The sequence below is a fragment of the Rana temporaria genome, chromosome 6, assembly GCF_905171775.1.
Source record: "Rana temporaria chromosome 6, aRanTem1.1, whole genome shotgun sequence".
In the NCBI taxonomy this organism is placed as follows: domain Eukaryota; kingdom Metazoa; phylum Chordata; class Amphibia; order Anura; family Ranidae; genus Rana; species Rana temporaria.
The window spans coordinates 76,614,804-76,635,119 of NC_053494.1; the positions used below are offsets into that span (position 1 = coordinate 76,614,804).

At 44.1% G+C, this 20,316-nt stretch overlaps 1 protein-coding gene across 1 annotated transcript in view; it reads right to left on the reverse strand.

Moving 5' to 3' along the window:
• NTAN1 (N-terminal asparagine amidase) overlaps positions 1–19,224 on the reverse strand; it is a 692,227-nt gene extending 673,003 nt beyond the window's left edge. The window contains exons 1-2 of the mRNA XM_040358464.1: positions 19,208–19,224; positions 19,046–19,095 (exon numbers count right to left, since the gene is read on the reverse strand). Coding sequence (XP_040214398.1) covers positions 19,046–19,095; positions 19,208–19,224 — 67 coding nt within the window. The remainder of the gene's footprint in view (positions 1–19,045; positions 19,096–19,207) is intronic.
• Between the last annotated feature and the right edge of the window lie 1,092 nt (positions 19,225–20,316).

Sequence of the window (20,316 nt, forward strand, 5' to 3'; positions counted from 1 at the left end):
AAGCAGTGAAAGCAGCTATTATATAAAAACAAATAACTATGTGAAGTTACTGAGGACTATGGGTGATGCACTTGGGTTTACAATACATCTATTGAGGTATCAGATTATTATGACATTATTTCCCAGCATAGAAAGGAAGTAGACAAATTACAACAAGAAGCCAGGGACATAGCTAAAACATGGAGTCCTTTTGGAGAAGGAGGTTTTGGATTCAAGGGAATCTTCTCTTGGCTTAAGGATATTGTAATAACTATTATAATGATTTTGATTTTTGCCCTATTGATCTACTTATGTTTTAAGTGTTGCATCTGTATAGTGGAAAGGGTACAAAGACCCCCTGGGGACATATTGCCTTATGCTATGTATATGGAAAATTACAAATCACACAATTAATATACAGGTCATACACAGATGATCCACACAGTATTTACGGACACGCGATCTTAGAAATAGACTTCACGAAGGAAATAGAGACATACATTTTGAATAAACCATCTGTTAAGAGATGATTTAAGAGGGGATTGAAGGAATATTATGAGCTTAACTAACTCCATTTTGTCATAGTATCCATTTTGATATACTTTGTATTACTAATGTAGTATGATTCTAGCTTGGAAAATACACCCACGTAGTTCTCACATTTTCAGTGTCTTTGCATTTCTACTTATTTACATGTGATTTCTCCGAAATGATGTTTGTATTTAATTAGATAAGTTGTCAAGATCATATGTCATGATGTATTTGTCAACTAAGGAAAATTAGTGTGTGACCAAACTTTATACTTGAAAAGTTACTATTATGTCTATATAACTCACACAATAATACAGCATTTCAGATTACTTTGAGATACTGTGTCAAGGTATTTCAGAGTATTCTACAGGCCTGCGATGTACGAGGGTCAACCGGGTCAGGGTAGAGACAAGTCTATATAACCCTAGAAAGAGCAATCGCCAACAGGGTGCCTTTGTGTAGCCTGTAGAGGTCTGTGCGTCCCGAAATGGATATGCCTCCCCAGACCATCACTGACCCACCAACAAACTGGTCATGCTGAACGATGTTACAGGCAGCATAAAGTTCTCCGCGGGTTCTCCAGACCCTTTCACGTCTGTCACATATGCTCAGGGTGAACCGGCTCTCATCTGTGAAAAGCATGGGGCACCAGTGGCTGACCTGACATCGGGCCCTCAGGCCACCCCCATGAAGTCTGTTTCTGATTTTTTTGGTCAGAGACATTCACACCAGTGGCCTGCTGGAGGTAATTTTGTAGGGCTCTGGCAGTGCTCATCCTGTTCCTGCTTGCACAAAAGAGCAGATACCGGTCCTGCTGATGGGTTAAGGATCTTCTACGGCTCTGTCCAGCTCTTCTAGAGTAACTGCCTGTCTCCTGGAATCTCCTCCATGCTCTTGAGACTGTGATGGGAGACACGGCAAACCTTCTGGCAATGACAAGTATTGATGTGCCATCCGGGAGGTGTTGGACTGCCTGTGCCACCTTTTTAGGGTCCAAGTATCGCCTCATGCTACCAGTAGTGACACTGACCCTAGCCAAATGCAAAACTAGTGAAGAACAGTCAGAAAAGATGAGTAGGGAAAAAAAATGTCAGACACCTCCACCTGAAAAAACATTCCTGTTTTGGAGGTCATCTCATTGTTGCCCATTTAGTGCACCTGTTGTTAATTTCAATTAACAGCAAAGCAGCTGAAACTGATTAACAACCCCCTCTGTATACACCCCTCTCCCTCTGCTACCTAAATGACCAGATCAATATCCCAGGAGTTCTGATTCAAAAGTGTTCCTTTCATTTTTTGGAGCAGTGTGTGTGTGTGTGTGTGTGTGTGTATGTATGTATGTGTGTGTGTATGTGTGTGTGTATATATATATATATATATATATATATATATATATATATATATATTGTAAACTTTGGGGGTCCTTAAGCTCCGCGAGACAAGTGCGTAAAACCGCGTCAGTAAAGCAAAGCGTCTTTATTGGTGACCAAACAAAACAAAATGAAGCTTTTCTTCAGCATCCAAAACGTCACAACAAAAGTCCTGCTTGTTTCCAGCATAAATTAGGAAAAAGTCTTTCTTCAGAAAACAACCAAAAGAAAGGCACATACGTTTTTAGTAAGAAGTCCTCCAGACCTTCCCTGCAGACACAGCTTCACTTCCAAACTACTCAAAAGTCCTCTCTGAGCAGCTAGCAGACTTCCATCTTGTCCTCACAGGTGCACTCTCCCAACTCACTCACTCCCTCCAGCATCAATTCCTGCTTTAATGGGTGGTTGTCTGTGAGATTTTAACCCCTTGTGCGCTGGCTTCCAGGGTTTAGGAGTGGAGGCTCCATCCCACCCAAATAACACTTTGGAGCCTCCAAAATTCCAGGCCCCAAACTACTTTATTAAGATAGAGAAGACTGCGAGCCAGTCCTCTCTGAATTAGTGCCTGCCTGGAACTTTTCACCCACTTTTGGGTGACCCCCTGAACCTTCTACCTCTATTTAAATGGACCATAGTCCAAACAGTGGTGCCGTATAGCACCCGTCCAGGACCCACCCCTGGTGTCCTGTACAATATATATAGATAGATAGATAGATAGATAGATAGATAGATAGATAGATAGATAGATAGATAGATAGATAGATAGGATAGATAAGATATCACACGCACAGCAAAATTATAAACGCAACACTTTTGTGTTTGCCCCCATTTATCATGCGGGCTTCCTTCTGTGAAGGGCGCGAAGCGGTGGCCTCAATTACCGGCGGGCGTGGGCCCGCTGCGATCGCGCCGGCCGGTAATTGAGGCCGCGGCTTTGCGGCCTTCTGCTGCCCTAAGCTTCCCCAGGCTCCAGGTCACAATTTCTTGTCGCAATTGCGACCTGGCGCCTGGATTTTGTTGAGGCCTGGTCAAGATAATCCATTTCACCTCACAGGGGTGGCATATCCAGATGCCGATTAGACAGCATGATTATTGCACAGGTTTGCTTTAGGCTGGCCACAATAAAAGGCCACTCTAAAATGTCCAAACATACAAAACCAGTCAGCGCAACCCCCCCGAATATGACCGTCTGTGTGAAAGTTCTCTTGCTCTAGGTGTTGCAGCTCTCTCAAAAATCCATTGGGTGGTGGACTGACATCTGAAACATATTTAGAGAAGGCGAGCGCACAGCTGCCCTAGTGTAATACTGTTTAAATGATTAAAAATCAGAAGTAGAAAATATTGCACTCAAACATAAGGATTCTCGCATGTACTTTAACCTCCTCTCCCAGCCTGTGTGGATGGATTGGCTCCAGAACTCGATAGGCGATGAAGGATGTTACTCCAAGCCTAATCATAGTGTCCCGCAGAACGGTGCAAGGAGCTGCGCATGCGCCTGGACCAACCAGCGATGTGTGACGTTACTCGTGGCTGAGAAGGGGAATGTTGTCCGTGAATCGTCTCCTCTGGGTTGCCAAGACTACTTGTTTTGGAGGTGCAGCCTCCTTCTTCAGATCACACTGTATCTCTTCCCTCACCTTTATGTAGAACCCCACGCCCCTCCCCAGGGGGCAACTATTATAATACACCAGGCCGGGAGTATGGAGTTCACAAAGGAAGATGTATAGAGAAGGAGGGCAGATGATTAGCAACGAGCCCTAAACTAAATTATTAGCAATTATACATTAATTTACATTTAATTTGAACAATCATTACCTCTACTAAAAAGTTTAAAACATTTAAGATGTGAAATATAAAATCACGTTTGAATAGTATCATTAACGGTATTAATACTTCCAGAACCACCAAACATATCTTTACATCTACGAGAAATTATCCTCATTAGACTTTCTAAAACTCATTCATAATCTATAATAATCAGAATTGTAATCTTAATATATACTCTCAATTTCAAATTTAGTCTTTAATATAAATATATTATCCAATAATGAATTAAATGGAAATAAACTCAAAATAAAACTAAAACCTTAAAGGGTTTGTAAAGGTAAACGTTTTTTTACCTTAATGCATCCTATGCATTAAGGTAAAAAAACATCTGACAGCACCGCCCCCCCCCCCCCGGAGCCCCAGTTTTACTTACCTCACCGTTCGAAAGTCCCGGGCGCGTGCTTGTCATCTTGCTCGGTTCCCAGCCTGGCCGTTGATTGGCTAGGCTGGGCGGATTGATAGCAGCGCAGCCATTGGCTGGCGCTGCTGTCAATCACAGCGGATGACGCGGCGCGCCGGGGGGCGGGGCCGAGTGATACAGTCGGCGGCTATGGCCGCTGCTGTATCACGGGAGCGCGCTCGCAAAAGCTTTCCACCATGCGAGGGAGCTCGCATGAACGTGGAAAGCTTTTGCGAGGAGGAGCCGAGACAGCCGCCGAGGGACCCCAGAAGACACAGATCCGGGTCACTCTGTGCAAAACGATCTGCACAGTGGAGGTAAGTATAACATGTATGTTATTTTTTTTTTTTTATTATTTTACCTTTAGTGTTCCTTTAACCACTTAAGACCCGGACCATTATGCAGGTAAAGGACCTGGCCCCTTTTTGCGATTCGGCACTGCGTCGCTTTAACTGACAATTGCGCAGTCGTGCGATGTGGCTTCCAAACAAAATTGGCGTCCTTTTTTTCCCACAAATAGAGCTTTCTTTTGGTGGTATTTGATCACCTCTGCGGTTTTTATTTTTTGCGCTATAAACAAAAATAGAGCGACAATTTTGAAAAAAATACAATTCTTTTTACTTTTTGCTATAATAAATATCCCCAAAAAATATATAACATTTTTTTTTTCCTCAGTTTAGGCCGATGCGTATTCTTCTACATATTTTTGGTAAAAAAATAAATAAAGAAAATAGCAATAAGCGTTTATTGATTGGTTTGCGCAAAAGTTATTGCATTTACAAAATAGGGGATAGATTTATGGCATTTTTATAAAAAAAAAAATTTACAGCGTTTTTTTCATGACTGCGACATTATGGCAGACACTTGACACATTTTTAGGACCATTGTAATTTTCACAGCGAAAAGTGCTATAAAAATGCACTGTTTCCGGTAAAAATGACAATGGAAGTGAAGGGGTAACCACTAGGGGGCGCTGAGGGGTTAAGTGTGCCCTAAGGGAGTGATTCTTGCTGTAGGGGGTGGACCTGTGATGTCACTGATAGTCGTTCCCTATAACAGGGAACAAACGATCAGTGACAAGCCACAGAAAAGAACGGGAAATATTTGTTCACACTCACCTCCCCCCGTTCTTCAGCTCCTGTGACCCGATCGCGGGACACCGGCAGCTATCGGGTCCGCGGGTACCGTGGTCACGAAGCTTCAGACTGGGTCGTGAGCGACCCACGGCTAGGCACTTAAAGGGCAACGTACCGGTACGTGCTTGTGCTAAGCCGTGCCATTCTGCCGACATATCGGCGTTAGGCGGTCCTCAAGTGATTAAAGATATATTTATTTTTATAACAGTCATTATCCAATAAGAATTCATTTTGATTATCTTAAATAAATATTCTGACCAAATAATAAAATGATCAAAAAACAATATTACATAATTAAGTATATTGATAATTTTATTTTAACCATTTGATCAGTTCATGATAGGTAGGTTAATTAATGAACATAAGTAACCAAGAGAAAAATACTCATTAATTAATGATCAATCAATAATATTAATTATCATATCAGGGTACCCATCTCTAGTTCCTTGTTGAGCCCCTCAGGTGTCATATTTAGAGTGAATATCCAGAAGGATTCCCGTTTACACAAACGGAAATAATCTAAAATGTGCAGTTTTATCACACAGCACAATGCCACTGATGTCGCTTGAAGTTTTGAGGGAGCAGGCAATTGGCATGCTGACTGCAGGAATGTCCACCAGAGCGGTTTGCCCTTCAAATTTATTCGAGTTCGAGTTCATTTCTCTACCATATGCCGTCTCCAAAGGCGTTTTAGAGAATTTGGCAGTACATGCAACCGACCTCACAACCGTAGACCACATGTAACCACACCAGCCCAGGACCTCCACAATCATCTGAGACCAGCCACCCAGACAGCTGCTGCAACAATTGGTTTGCATAACCAAAGAATTTCTGCACAAACTGTCAGAAATCGTCTCAGGGAAGCTCAACTGAATGCTTGTCGTCCTCATCGGGGTCTCGGCCTGTCTGCAGTTTGTCGTTGTAACCGACTTGAGTGGGCAAATGCTCACATTCAATGGCATCTTGCACTTTGGAGAGGTGTTTTCTTCATGGATGAATCCCAGTTTTCACTGTACAGGGCAGAAGGTGTGTATGGCGTCATGTGCGTGAGCGGTTTGCTGATGTCAATGTTGTAGATCGAGTGGTCACACCAGATACTGACTGGTTTTCAAACCCCCCAGAGCCCCTCCCCCAAATACAGTAAAACTGCACATATTAGAGTGGCCTTTTATTGAAATCCATGAAAGCTCCTTCTGAAACATCTCAATCCTCAATTACCACAAAAAAAAAAAAAAAAGGGGGGGGGACACCTTTGTGGTGCGTGTGCGTGCCAAAAAATTTCCAACAATAAACCAAAAAAGAAAAAAAAAAAGGTTGATTTTTTTAAGGGGAGTATGGGGGAGAGAAAAAAAGGGGGGGGGCAGTTCTAAATTCAGAAGTCCAGATCGTGTTTAAACTCTCTTTTTTGTAAGACAAAGTTTATCAAGGTGCAGAAACCGGGGAAAAAAAGAAGGGGGAAGAACCTTCTTCTTCCCTGTTCTGCTGCAATCTTCTCTCTTTCTACTCCCAAAAAAAAAAAAGTCTGGGACGCAACTGGACACTGGTTTGTCAATATTGTTAATAGGGTGTAAATAAAATGTACAGCATTCAGTATTGTTCAATAGCACAGTAAGATATTATGATTTGGTGATTGTCCTGGGTATCTGTGTGCTTCAGCAATTAATCAGTTTGCCTCCTGACCACTGCCTCCTTTCTCTTACTTTAGTGCAGCTGTCAGTGTCTCAGATCTCAAGGTTTCTTTCCCTTTTCTTTTGCACCAAGTAAATAAACGCACCAAATAAAGGGATATTTCTTAATCTAGTCCAGCAGCATACTACGTATATCAGATCCTACTCTGCACATTTCATAGCAGACTTCACTGGCCGCTGATTTTTTACTGACCAATCAAAGATTCATTTCAGTCACGGCAATCATAGCTTTCGAGTTTTTCCCAATGAAGAGAAATATTTTTTATTTTAACACCGTAGAGAATAAAATAGCGGCCGTTGCAATACTTTCTGTCACACTGTATTCGTGCAGCGGTCTTACAAGCGCACTTTTTTGGGGGAAAAAATACCCTTTTTTAATTAAAAAATAAGACAACAGTAAAGTTACGCTGAGTAAATTGATACCCAACATGTCACGCTTCAAAATTGCGTCCGCTCGTGGAATGGCGACAAACTTTTAAACTTTAAAATCTCCATAGGCGACGTTTAAAAAATTCTACAGGTTGCATGTTTTGAGTTACAGAGGAGGTCTAGGGCTAGAATTATTGCTCTCGCTCTACCAATCGCGGCGATACCTCACATGTGTGGTTTGAATACCGTTTACATATGCGGGCGCTACTCACGTATGCGTTCACGTCTGCACGCAAGCTTGGCGGGACGGGGCACGTTTTCTGGCTCCTAACTTTTTTAGCTGGCTCCTAGATTCCAAGCAAATTTGTCAAACCCTGGTCTATATATACTTATAGAATATAGCACTTTTTTGTAAATTTTTTGATTATTGATTTGCACAGCAAATTTTATCACTGCAGCGGTTAACTATTTCCTGTACTATCACTACTCATTATTATCTAGATTCTTTAGGCACTTTGGTTATTTAAAGCGGATCTCCGCTCGAAAAAAAAAATATTAATAGCCAGCTACAAATACTGCAGCTGCTGACTTTTAATATTAGGGTACTCAGGATAATGGCGTGCACGTGAGGACGTGGCACGCTCGTAGGTGGGGGGAGTGAAGAGCTGTGGGATTGCCGGGTATGAGGACGGACGGACTGACCGCACTGGCTGGAAGAGGAGACAGCTACCTCACCCGCACGCCACACGCTGCTTCTCAGAAAGCTGATCTTCTCAGAAGCGGGATGCTGCACGATACGGACCGCCGCAGCCCCGCACCACACTGTGCTATGTAGCCACACTGGGGCACACAGCTGGTGAGGACCGGAGACGGACGGCAGAGACAGGGAGTGGTTTATGCAGCGGGAGGATTGAAACGGCCAGGTCCATACAGACGGACACTCACCTCTACCATCACATGAGATAAGGTCAGCTCTCAGAATTATACATCTCCCCATACAAAGCACATGGATGACGGAGGTATGGAGGTAAGGTAGGGGAAATCCCCTGTGGGAGAAGATAAGGAGTCAATGCTGTAAAGAGTTTGGCATTTCTCAGTTGCTACCTTTCTGTCTGGAGAGTAAAAGAGCGCTATGGTACTGTAAGGATCTGATTAAAACTGAACATAAGTATTAACTGAAAAACTTTAATGATACAAGCAACCGGTACTGTTGAAATAAAAATAAAAAATAAATAAATAAAACATATAGCACTGTAAGGCATTACATAAGGAGGTATTGGAGTACGGCAAGGGGGGTAAGGAAGGGTGGAAAAAGTAACTTCAAACCCAAATAACTCTCTGAAATCAAAGAGGTAACCCCCCCCCCCCGTACAAGGTCCCCTACAAGAGTATAAAAATCGGACCCTAGAACTTTGAAAATTCTGAAAAATCATGTAAAATTCTTAATCCTCAATAGCTCCGGGATCCCCCTGACCCCTCATTCACGAGTGTACAGCTATATATACTTTTGGGAAGATAACCGGCCCATACTGAGGGGAGTAAGCAGAGACAGCGAGCACGCTGTGCTTAGATGGATTGCATCTGCACCCCCCTCTCCAGTCAATTGATCCAGTCCTGGAGGTTTATTATACACTGATGCAACTGTTAATGAGGACCAGCAAAGGAAGATACGATGTTTATTCTGATTATCTAATATATACCTCGCTCATATATCAAACACCAGGAAGGCCGATGTGAATTACTTAAATTATTTAAATCTGCAATGTATGGTAGGATATATACTATTTAGCACATGAGGACAGAGGATTAATGGTCAGGGTGGATGAGAAATCCAAGACAATCAGTCAGATTGGGCTAAACTACCTGGATGATTGGTGACATTATTGGTAACGGGTAGGTACAGCTCATGGCTACGCTATAGGATTGGGCGGACCACTTATATCTCTTTTGAAACACCCAGAACAGATAAAACTGGTACATACGTATAGACTCAAAACCATATGTTTCGTTTTTTTTTCTCTTTTCCCCCTAAATGAACCTGAATAAAAGGGGTGGATAAGGCCATATCAATTGACTGACCGGGACTATATACGCTTTAACCGGGAAAAGCAGAATAGGCAAGGCTGCAAAAATTCAGTCTCGTTTCCTTTCTCTCACTGCGGCGTATAAACCTAAAAGCTGGTCCATCCCCTTGAACCATCTAGGACCGCCGACTGTAGGATAACCATAGTCCCCCCTTCCGTGGGGAATTCAAAGTGCCCTCCGGTCTCTCCTTCCCCTTTTAGAGGAGCCCCCCCTTTTCACAGGACGTGTTAAAATTTGAAATCTCCCATTAAATAAAGATGGTGGGGGAGAAATAAATCCTTTGGACATTTTGGAGAAAAAAAGGGGAAGGAAATATTCGGGGTGAGAACATATTATTAAATAAAAATTTCGAAAATCCCTGGGATATAAGGTTCAGGAACATAGCACTCCAGCAAATCGCATTGGAATTAGGAAAACACGGGGTGGAAAGGAAAAAAGGGAGAAAAAACCATCCCGGAACCTCCGGTCCTACCCAGCCCGGCACTCCATACCGGTTTCCTCCTTTTATACAGAGTTTTGTATTTCGGCGGGACTAAGAGGCCAAGCTGGGGAAGAGAATCAGAAGGAAGGAGTCTAACATGAGCAGAATGATGAGTAGATCAACAAAAGGGGGACCTCCAACTACCCCAAGCAATATAACAGCAACAAGCTCAATAAGGCCATTCGTGACCAGAGGGGAAAGCCCGCGTGCCCCTGGGGTCCAGGGAGCAACAAAGCAACAACAAGCGAATAAAGTTAAAAAAAAAACTAAAATAAGAAACCCCAGAGCGATATCTCCAGAGAAACATCTATAGAGTTAAGAGAGGAAGGGCCCATAGGAAGTGGACTGGAAAGCAGCAGGATGGATGAACGAAGCGCAGATACTCAGTCCCCCTCAAAAGAAGAAATGGCAGAGATGCTGTTAAGATTGGAAAACGTGATAAAAAGTGAAATACAGAACTTACGGACTGACTTTGGCCACATGCTCTCCAGAATAGAAACAGCAGAGGAACAAATAGAGAAACAAGAACAGCAATCAAATACACTAAAAGCCCAGATTGACCAGATTCAACTACAACAGAGGCATATTCTCTACAAATTGGAAGATCAGGAAAACAGAAACCGGAGACAAAACTTGAGGATAAGGTCTATAACAGAGAAGAGGGGAGAGGACCTCAGGATAATAACGCAGATGATATTTAATCCGAAAAGAGTGACCTCTGAGCGAACAAGAGATGTCATAATAAGGTTCCGATTCTATGAAGATAAAGAAGCAATCTGGAAGAAGCTGAGGGGACAACCCCCGATAGTGTTTAAAGGGACGGATCTGCAGATATTCACCGATGTGGCCCCAGAAACTCTGGCAAGGAGATGGTTATTAAAACCGCTTTTAAAACAGATGATAGACCTGAATATTAAGTATAACTGGGGTTTCCCTGCTTGCCTAATTGGAACAAAAGAGGGGAGATCTGCGACATTGAGATTCCCCGAGGGCTTAGATGATTTTTGTAGGAAATTAGACATTCCGGTCCCTGACCTACCAGGATGGGGGTAGGAGGGAAGGTGGAGGTGGGAGGGAGAGGGAGGAAAATGGAAACTCCCAATCCCAGACCCATCCAGAGTGATCTGAACCAAGACATGGAAATGGTTCAGAGGTCTTTAATAGGCCAAATAGGAGGAGGGAGGAAGGGAGGAGGGAGGGAGGGGAGGGGAGGGGAGGGGACGGGGGTGAGATGGGAGGGAGGGGGGGGACGGGAGGGAGGGGGAGATAGGAGGGAGGGAGGGGGAGATGGGAGGGAGGGGGGAGGGGGGGAGAGAGGGGGGGTGGGATGGAGGGAGGGAAAAAAACCTTATCTCACCAAAACAATCAGAAGAGAGCGTAGCCCGAAGAAAGGAAAATAAGGATGCCAGTGATTAAATGTCTATCCTAAACGTGAAAGGCCTGAACAGCCCAACTAAGAGACATAAGATACTAAAGGAGTTGAAAAGATATGGGACAGACATTGCCTTTTTACAAGAAACCCATCTTACACTAGGATCAAAACAAAGATATATTCCCCCCGACTTTCCCAGATGGTACTATGGAGACACCATCCCAAAAGAGCTAGAGGGATAGCAATCGGAATAGCGAAGGGGACTCGGTTCGTACCAACAGACAGAATGACAGACCCAGAAGGGAGATTCCTCTTCTTAAGAGGAAAATTGGAGGAGACGGAATATACCCTTGTAAATGTATACGCCCCGAATACCTCCCCGATGAATATCTGCTGGGAATATTAGGGAAATTAAAAGACTTCAGGAGGGAAGCTAATATTGGGAGGAGACTTAAATTTTTGTATGGACCCGAAAGTAGATAAGACCCACCAGACACCAGAAACCCAAGATATTGTATATAAGTTGTACTAAGAAAGGTAAAAGAGAGCCTACATAGAAATCAATAAGTGGATGCATGGAGGATTTTTAATCCAAGCCAACGAGATTACACTTTCTATTCCCCTGTCCATGGGAGCTATTCTCGGATTGACCATATTCTGGTGGACCATAGAATGCTGGAAATGGTGGTCGAGATGGGAATAGAGACCATGACGATCTCGGATCATGCCCCTATTAGCATATCCATAACATCTCAGGGAATCAAAGACCCTATCAAAACTGGAGACTCAATGAGGAACTAATGATTGAAGAGAAAAGTTTGATGAGGTTAAGAAAGAATTAGAAGAGTATTTTAAGACAAATGAGACAGAGGGAATCTCGGTAGCAACATTATGGGACGCCCATAAAGAAGTGATAAGAGGGGTCTTGATCTCTGAAGGAGCAAGGAGGAAAAAAGAAGAGAATTTTACTATTCTCTTCTTTTTTCCTCCTATTAGGGAAAAACTAATAGGGGAGATCTTTAACCTAGAACAAAAACATAAGACAACGGGAAAGCAACGTGATCTATATCTGAATCTAGTTAACAAGCGAAACGAACTAAAAGAACTCTTAGACCAGGAAACAAAAAGGGAATTCAACCTAATAGCAAGGGAAAGATACAGGTGGGGAAATAAAACAAGCAAACATCTAGCTCGGATGGTACAAAAAAGAAATCAAGGAATTATATAGATAAAATTAAAAATGAAAAAGGCGAGGTCTCACATACAACAAAAGATATTGCAGAAGCATTCAGATTATACTATGAAAAATTATACTCGGTAGAACAAAAAAACTGGCAAAAGGGGGAGAAAGAAATATGATCACAGCATTTTTAAAAGAAGCAGGACTATCAAAATTTAGCCAAATAGACGCAGAAGGGATGGAAAGGCCCATTACAGAAAATGAAATCAAATTAGCACTAACAAGTTCAGCTGCAGGTAAAAGCCCGGGCCCAGACGGCTTTACAGTGATGTATTACAAAAAATGCAAGGAGATCCTCATGCCAAGGTTATGCCAGTACTTTAATGGCCTTGGAAGAGAGTATAAACTAAGTAACTGTTTGCTAAAGTAGTGGCCGAGAGAGTTAGACAGGAAATTACAAAACTGGTACACTCGGATCAAACGGGTTTTATTCAAGGTAGAGAGGGGAGAGACAACGGAGTAAGAACACTCCTGATACTTCGGAGAATGAAGGCAACAGGGCCCCCAGGTCTACTCCTGTCGATAGACGCAGAAAAAGCGTTCGACATGGTAGACTGGGGACTTATGTTGCGGACTCTGAAAGACATGGGGTTTGGACAGAGAATTATGGATTGGATCGCAGCCCTTTATTGGTCTCCCACGGCGAAAATAAAGATAAATGGCAGCCTCTCTCAAACCTTGTGATACATTTGCCTATATGTCTCAGTATACTGCTCCCTGCTAGCCATGGGTAGAGGTAGAAAGGAATTTCATGTGTGATTCATTCCTCTGACCGGTTATTGACGTGCTAATGTCCCCTCACTATTCTAAAGGTTAATTGATCTATTGTGTTGTGTAAAGAAGATCTGTGTTTACCCTTAAAAGATGTGTATTGTATCATCAGGCTAAATGATTAGAGAAGTAGTATGTTAATTATTCTGATTGCTTCAGTGTATTAATTAACTCCCCTGATGTCTTTATCTAAAGAAACGTGTCTGCATGGTCGGCTCCGACTTGTCTCCTATAATCTGTATGGGAAACCCCACTGTGTGAGGGGGCGTTCCTAACAGGCTGTAACCACATATAAGCTGAGTTTTTGTGTCAATAAAGTGTCTTGGTTCCAGCATCCAGTCTTGACTCATGTGTGGGGAATCCTGTGATGTTCTTGTATGGAGAGGAGGGAATGCTTGACGGGGATATCATACCGATACCGTCACAATTGGTTGGCAGCGGTGGGATTTTTCCCTTCTATTCCCCTTCACACCCGGATTCCAAGCAGACACTGGAAGAACTACTGGAAGTTCGTGGAAGGATTGCTAGCAACAAAACCAAGCAGGTCATCATAGCAGAATCAATGGAGATAGACCAGGAGGACGGGATTGCAGCAACGCCAGCAGTACAAGAGATGGAGATACCAGTGATTCAGGAGGAGGAATCGCCAGCCAACAAGCTAATGAGAGAGAAGCTAGCGTGGTTCGGGCCCGAACCCAACGCCGGATGTGGTGCTGAAAGTGATGGACCTGTTAGCGGAGGAGGCTAAACAAATAAGAGACAAACAAATAAAGAGACGCAGAGCTACAGGAGGCTAAAGAAATAAGGGACGCAGAACTACAGTTAAAACTGGCAGCAGTCCAACAAGCAGCCGCACCTTCTCCGAACAGTGAGTACAGCACAGCAGACGCAAGGAAGATTCCGTTTAGCACTTTTAAAGCTTTTGATGAAAAGGACTGTGAGATTGATAACTACCTGGCGGATTTGAGCGACAATGTAACCTGCACCCGAATAGCTAGAAGAGAGTGGGTTGCAATATTGTCAGGCAAACTGTCAGGCAAAGCTTCTGATGCTTTCCGGACCGTGCCAGATCAGGATATCCATAGCTACGCCAGGGTTAAAGAAGTGCTCCTGGCTCGTTATGCAGTAACCCCAGAGTCCCACCGACAGAAGTTCAGGGACTCACGCAAAACCACGAAAGACTCTTACCGCGGAATGGGCATGCCAGTTGTCCCTGTCGGCCTCTAACTGGGTTAACAGCAGCCAGGCCACCACCGCAGAGGACATTTTGCAACTAATGCTCCTGGAGCAATTTTACAATCACATCCAGACGGACGTCAAAGATTGGGTGAGAGATCGCAGGCCCATGACTCTACCAGAGGCCGCGAAGTTGGCGGATGAATATGCGGATACTCGCAAGACAAACCAGGTCACACCACGGGTACAACCTCCACGACCAACGGCACCCTCACACCCACCAGCCGCTAGATACCAACCGCCTAACAGACCGATGACATCTAGCCCTCGCTACCCACGCCAGGAGGACAACGAACAACGCTGCTTCCGGTGCAAACAGTTGGGTCACTTCAAGCAGAATTGCCCCATGAATGACAACACCAGGTCAAATTGGTCTCAACCTGGGTACCGCCCACCAGCAGCAGCCCATTGTGTAGACTCGGCTTGGGATCCCCAGGAGCTGGGTCAGGAAGAACCATTGGGCACCCCTTACGAAGCCCTCATGGTACAATCTGTTATTACGGACAACAGGGAACACCATTGTCAGCTGGTCATGGGCGACAGCCATGAGCCGGAGGGGCCTTGAGGGAGCTGGGCAGAAAGAGTACCACCAGCTACCCTCCAAGAAGAAGAGTCCTGGAAGTCATATAACCAGCGGACCTGGGAGGAGAAGAAGCGACTGGAGGAGATGGAATCGCAGCGGGCGCCCCCAGATGCGGGCCGAGGATGTTCGCCTAAGGGCCCACCGGTGGCCCCTTACACCACCCACCCAGTTCCTGATGATGAAGGACCACGTGGAAAGCCTGCAGGACATGAGCAAGCAGGATCTGATCCGTGAGTACATAGAGCTGGAGGAGTGCATAAGCCGCATGGAGGAGGAGAACAACCACCTGAGGTCACAGCGGGCTGACCCCCCCCAGGCTCCATGAACTGGAGATGGAGCTGGAGAAGCTCAAAGAGGAGAACCGGCGGCTGCGGAGGGAGCAGGGGGTGGCTGACCTTATGGGGCTCTGAGTCCCCCCCCCCCGGACTCTGAGCACCAGTGCTACAGCATTTCAACAAATATAACTTTTTCTTTTTATGAATCTCCTGTGATTGTCACTTCAGAGCCATAACCTGCCCCCTCCCATAGCGGGACACCTAGACGGCGGCGCACAGACCCATTCGCTGTCTTCACACTGACTTCTGGTGACTTTGCAGATCGCACAAAGACTTGGGGACTGACCGGCGTGTGATCTGACGACCCGGTGACATACCTGAGTCTGAAGCAGTTGCCAAGGGAGGTCAGTCATGCCAAACGGAGTTAACCTCGGACTAAAAGCTCTGAACCCGTCAACCCTACTGGACCAGGGAAGGTTCAACCGATTTGCCGGAGCAGGAGCAAAAGGGGGGCCATTGTGATACATTTGCCTATATGTCTCAGTATACTGCTCCCTGCTAGCCATGGGTAGAGGTAGAAAGGAATTTCATGTGTGATTCATTCCTCTGACCGGTTATTGACGTGCTAATGTCCCCTCACTATTCTAAAGGTTAATTGATCTATTGTGTTGTGTAAAGAAGATCTGTGTTTACCCTTAAAAGATGTGTATTGTATCATCAGGCTAAATGATTAGAGAAGTAGTATGTTAATTATTCTGATTGCTTCAGTGTATTAATTAACTCCCCTGATGTCTTTATCTAAAGAAACGTGTCTGCATGGTCGGCTCCGACGTGTCTCCTATAATCTGTAGGGAAACCCCACTGTGTGAGGGGGGCGTTCCTAACAGGCTGTTAACCACATATAAGCTGAGTTTTGTGTCAATAAAGTGTCTTGGTTCCAGCATCCAGTCTTGACTCATGTGTGGGGAATCCTGTGATGTTCTTGTATGGAGAGGAGGGAATGCTTGACGGGGATATCATACCGATACCGTCACAAACCTTCTCAATGAAAAATGGCGCAAGGCAGGGGTCGCCACTTCTGTTTGTGCTTTCATTGGAACCACTATTGGCCAGGATTCGTAACGGTCAAGAAATAAAAGGAATTAAAATAGGAGAGGAAGAACACAAACTCTCTGCTTTTGCAGATGATGTCCTCTTTTATTTGGCTAAACCCAAAGCATCAATCCCAAACCTATTAAATCTATGCAGAGAATATGGGGAAATTTCAAATTTTAAAATAAACATTACTAAAACAGAGATTATGAGTATAAACATAAGTAAACTGGAAGAGCAATTTTTGAAAGTAAAGTACCATTTCGCTTGGGTTAAAGACTCAAAAACCTAGGGTATTGTTAGCAAAATTCATAAAAAAAATGTATAAGATAAACTTTATTCCCTTACTAAATGAAATTAAGATAGAAACAAAAAAGGGTGGAAAATAGAGCAATATCATGGATAGGACGAATCAATTATTGTAAAATGGTTATTATACCTAAAATTTTAATATAAATTTCAGATGATTCCCATAGCCCTCCCGAGGGAACATTATTCTAAGCACTTAAAAAATTAATTATGAATTATATATGGAGAAATAAGAAACACAGGATATCACTCCAGACCCTAAAACAACCAAATAAAAAGGGGGGGGGGGGGGGATTAGCTGTCCCGGACATCAAAGGATATTATGACGCAGTGGTATTGACAAGAGTGGTGGAGTGGGCCAGAGCCAATAAAGAAAAAAGGTGGGTAAGTTTAGAAAATGAATTATCACAGGCGAAGCTGGACAAGATTTTTTGTAATCCTCCTCAATTTAGGGCACTAGATAAAAACGCACACGAAATAACAAAAAATGCACTTTAAAATATGGGACACTGTCTATAAAAAAATTGAGAAGGAATATAACTCACCTCTTATAGCACTAAAAATAACGATTACTTTGCACCAGGTAAAACACAAGGCAATTGGATTAAAAAGGACACCGCACAACTAAGGGACATAACGAATGACGGTCACATAATAAACACTGCAGGAGTTAAAACTTAAAAAGAATTTAATGGAGATTAATGAATGGAGGTACCGCAGCTCAAGCATTTTATCCAGGACCTCCCACACCCATTGAGATCGGGAGATCAATTAACAGAATTGGAAAAAATATGCTCCATAGAAAAATCTAAAGGAACTACTTCAAAGTTATATAAGATTCTACTGAAAATGGATGAGCAGAGCATACCTCCATTCATTAAAAAATGGGAAAGGGAACTTGGGACACAGCGGGATAGGGTCAAAATAGATAAAATGCTGGCTCTGACACACTCCTCTGCGGTAGACAGCCGCACAGCGGAAATGTGTTTTAAATGCATATCCGGATGGTATATGACACCGGATAAGTTAAAGAGATTTAAGGAAGGGCAGACAGGAGACTGTTGGAGGGGCTGTGGATCACCAGGAAATATGGCACACCTCTGGTGGGGATGCCCCAAGGTTAAGAGGTATTGGGAAAAAATATTGGTCTGCGTGGAAGAGATCACAAAGAAAAAGATCAAGATGGACCCATGGGTCGTCCTATTTCATGGGGGGGGGGAAGAAGGCATAAAAAGTTACAGGAAAACACTAGTACCACATTTACTCAATGCCGCCAAGAGACTTATCCCAAGGAGGTGGCAAGAGGTGGAGTGCACCTTAATTTGGGAGTGGGTAGATGCGGTTGAAGAAACTTATAAATTGGAAGAATTGAAAGAGGGGCTTAGAGGGCAACAACATTTTACAAATCACGAAATGGGATACCTGGAGGACCTTCAAGAAATCATGGAGTTGCGCAGAAAAGTTAAGGGAAGATACTTAAAAGACATATTAGGGGAAAATTAGAGAGAATTAGAGGTATAAGAGATTGTTTAAGGTGAGAGGGAAGGGGGAGGGAGTGAGGACAAGGATAAGAGGGCGATCATGTAATTGTAAACTTTTTGTGCTTCTTAAGCAAAAGGAGTTGTATTTAACAATACTTTAAAAAAAAAAACACACAAGAAGAAGCGACACTAATGATGCAAAACCAATATAGAGATGCAATGGGCTGGCACGCAGAACATGAACATATAATGCTCACTCTATGAGGTTGAGTCTGAAGTGTGGGAAAAAAAATAATAATATTAGGGTACTTACCTGTCCTGGAGTCCAGCGACGTCGGCAGCAGAGGACGAGAGATCGCCCTTCACTTTGCTGCCCCCACTGCCTTCCTCGTGAGGAAATTAGGAAGTGAAGGCGCTCTTGCTTCAATGCCCGATTCCTTACGGCACATGCGCGAGTCGCGCAGCGCCGTCCTCACTGGTTCCCGTTGTGTTCTGGGAGTCGAGTGTTTCCCAGAACACAACAGGCAGGGGCGGGAAGTGATGTACTTCCAGCAGAGTCCCGGCAGAGAGGACTCACGGAAGTGGGTGCAAATACCTGTCTTTGACAAATATCTGCACCCCCCACCCCCTCCCCCCTGAAAGGTGTCAAATGTGACACCGGAGGGGGGGAAGGGTTCCAATGAGCGGAAGTTCCACTATAGGGTGAGGTCCGCTTTATTAAGAAAAAATGCAGCAGCAACACATACAGCAATAAAATTTGACAGTGGCTTTAGTCTTCTCCTACTCTATTTCTTTCATAGTCAGGAAAGTGTGTACATACTGTCATTTGGAGTTGTAGCAGCATTTCCCTTTGATGAATGTATAAACAACCTTTAGGTCCAAATATCTGTAATTGTTGACTGGTTAGCTCTTGGGCTCGCTCCTAATGAATCAAAACAAAGGATATAATAGTCATAAGGATATCCATAAATGGTACACAAACATAGATATAATAACCATTGTTATTAAACAAGACCCATGCTCTGAAGCTTAGGGAGGTAAATTGGCCATGGATATAAAAATGCTATAGGCTATAGGATATGAAAATAATAGGATTTTTGTACTCACCGTAAAATCCATTTTTTTGAAGTTCATGGACGGACACAGCATCCTTTGACAGTAGGGTTATGCACCTTCCTTCCAGGAGAGTTTAGGCAGAGAATTTACAGCACTTAAAGCGTAAACAACCTTTCCTTAGTGCCGCTCCTCCCAGGGGGGCGTGGCTCCCCGGGCATAACCCACACCCTGCTCTAGCAGCCTCAGTTCGTAACAAGCAGTACAAAGGAGGGGTGGGTGGCTGTGTCTGTCCATGAACTTCAGAGAAATGGATTTTAGAGTGAGTACAAAAATCCTATTTTCTCTTTCGTTCATGGACGGACACAGCATCCTTTGACAGTAGGGATGTCCCCAAGCAGTGTCAAAAAATTTCAAGGGGTGGGAAAAACCAACACAGCAAACCAAGCTTCACCCCAAAACAAAACCGGAGTTACTCAACGGAGGAACTCCAACCTTAACCTGCCGCCTGTAACACCCTGCGGCCGAAGGAGGCATCAGAAGATGCACTCACATCCACCTTGTAAAACTTGAAAAAGTGTGGACCGACGACCAGGTCGCTGCCTTACACACCTGTAACACAGAGGCTTGATGTGGGAAAGCCCAAGAGGCACGGATCGCCCTGGTCGAATGCGCCGTGACTCGAAAAGGAGGCGCCCGCCCCTTCAGGGCATAGGCCGAAGCACAACCTGTTGGATCCACCTGGAAAATGGTGGCCGACGAGACTGCCAGGCCCTTTCTGGGACCAGACACCAACACAACAGTGAGTCCAACCTTTCGGAACGGAGCCGTCGCCGATAAGTAAACTCGAAGGGCCCGAACCACATCCAGGGAATGTAAAATTACTAGAGGGTAGACCGATATATCGGGTCGGCCGATATATTGGCCGATATTTGGCCGTTTTTGTGAAATCGGCATCGGCCGATTTTTGTGAAAGAATCGGCCAATTAGCGGCTAAAGTGTCGGGCCCGCATGGCCGCCTGCCCTGCAGTACTGACC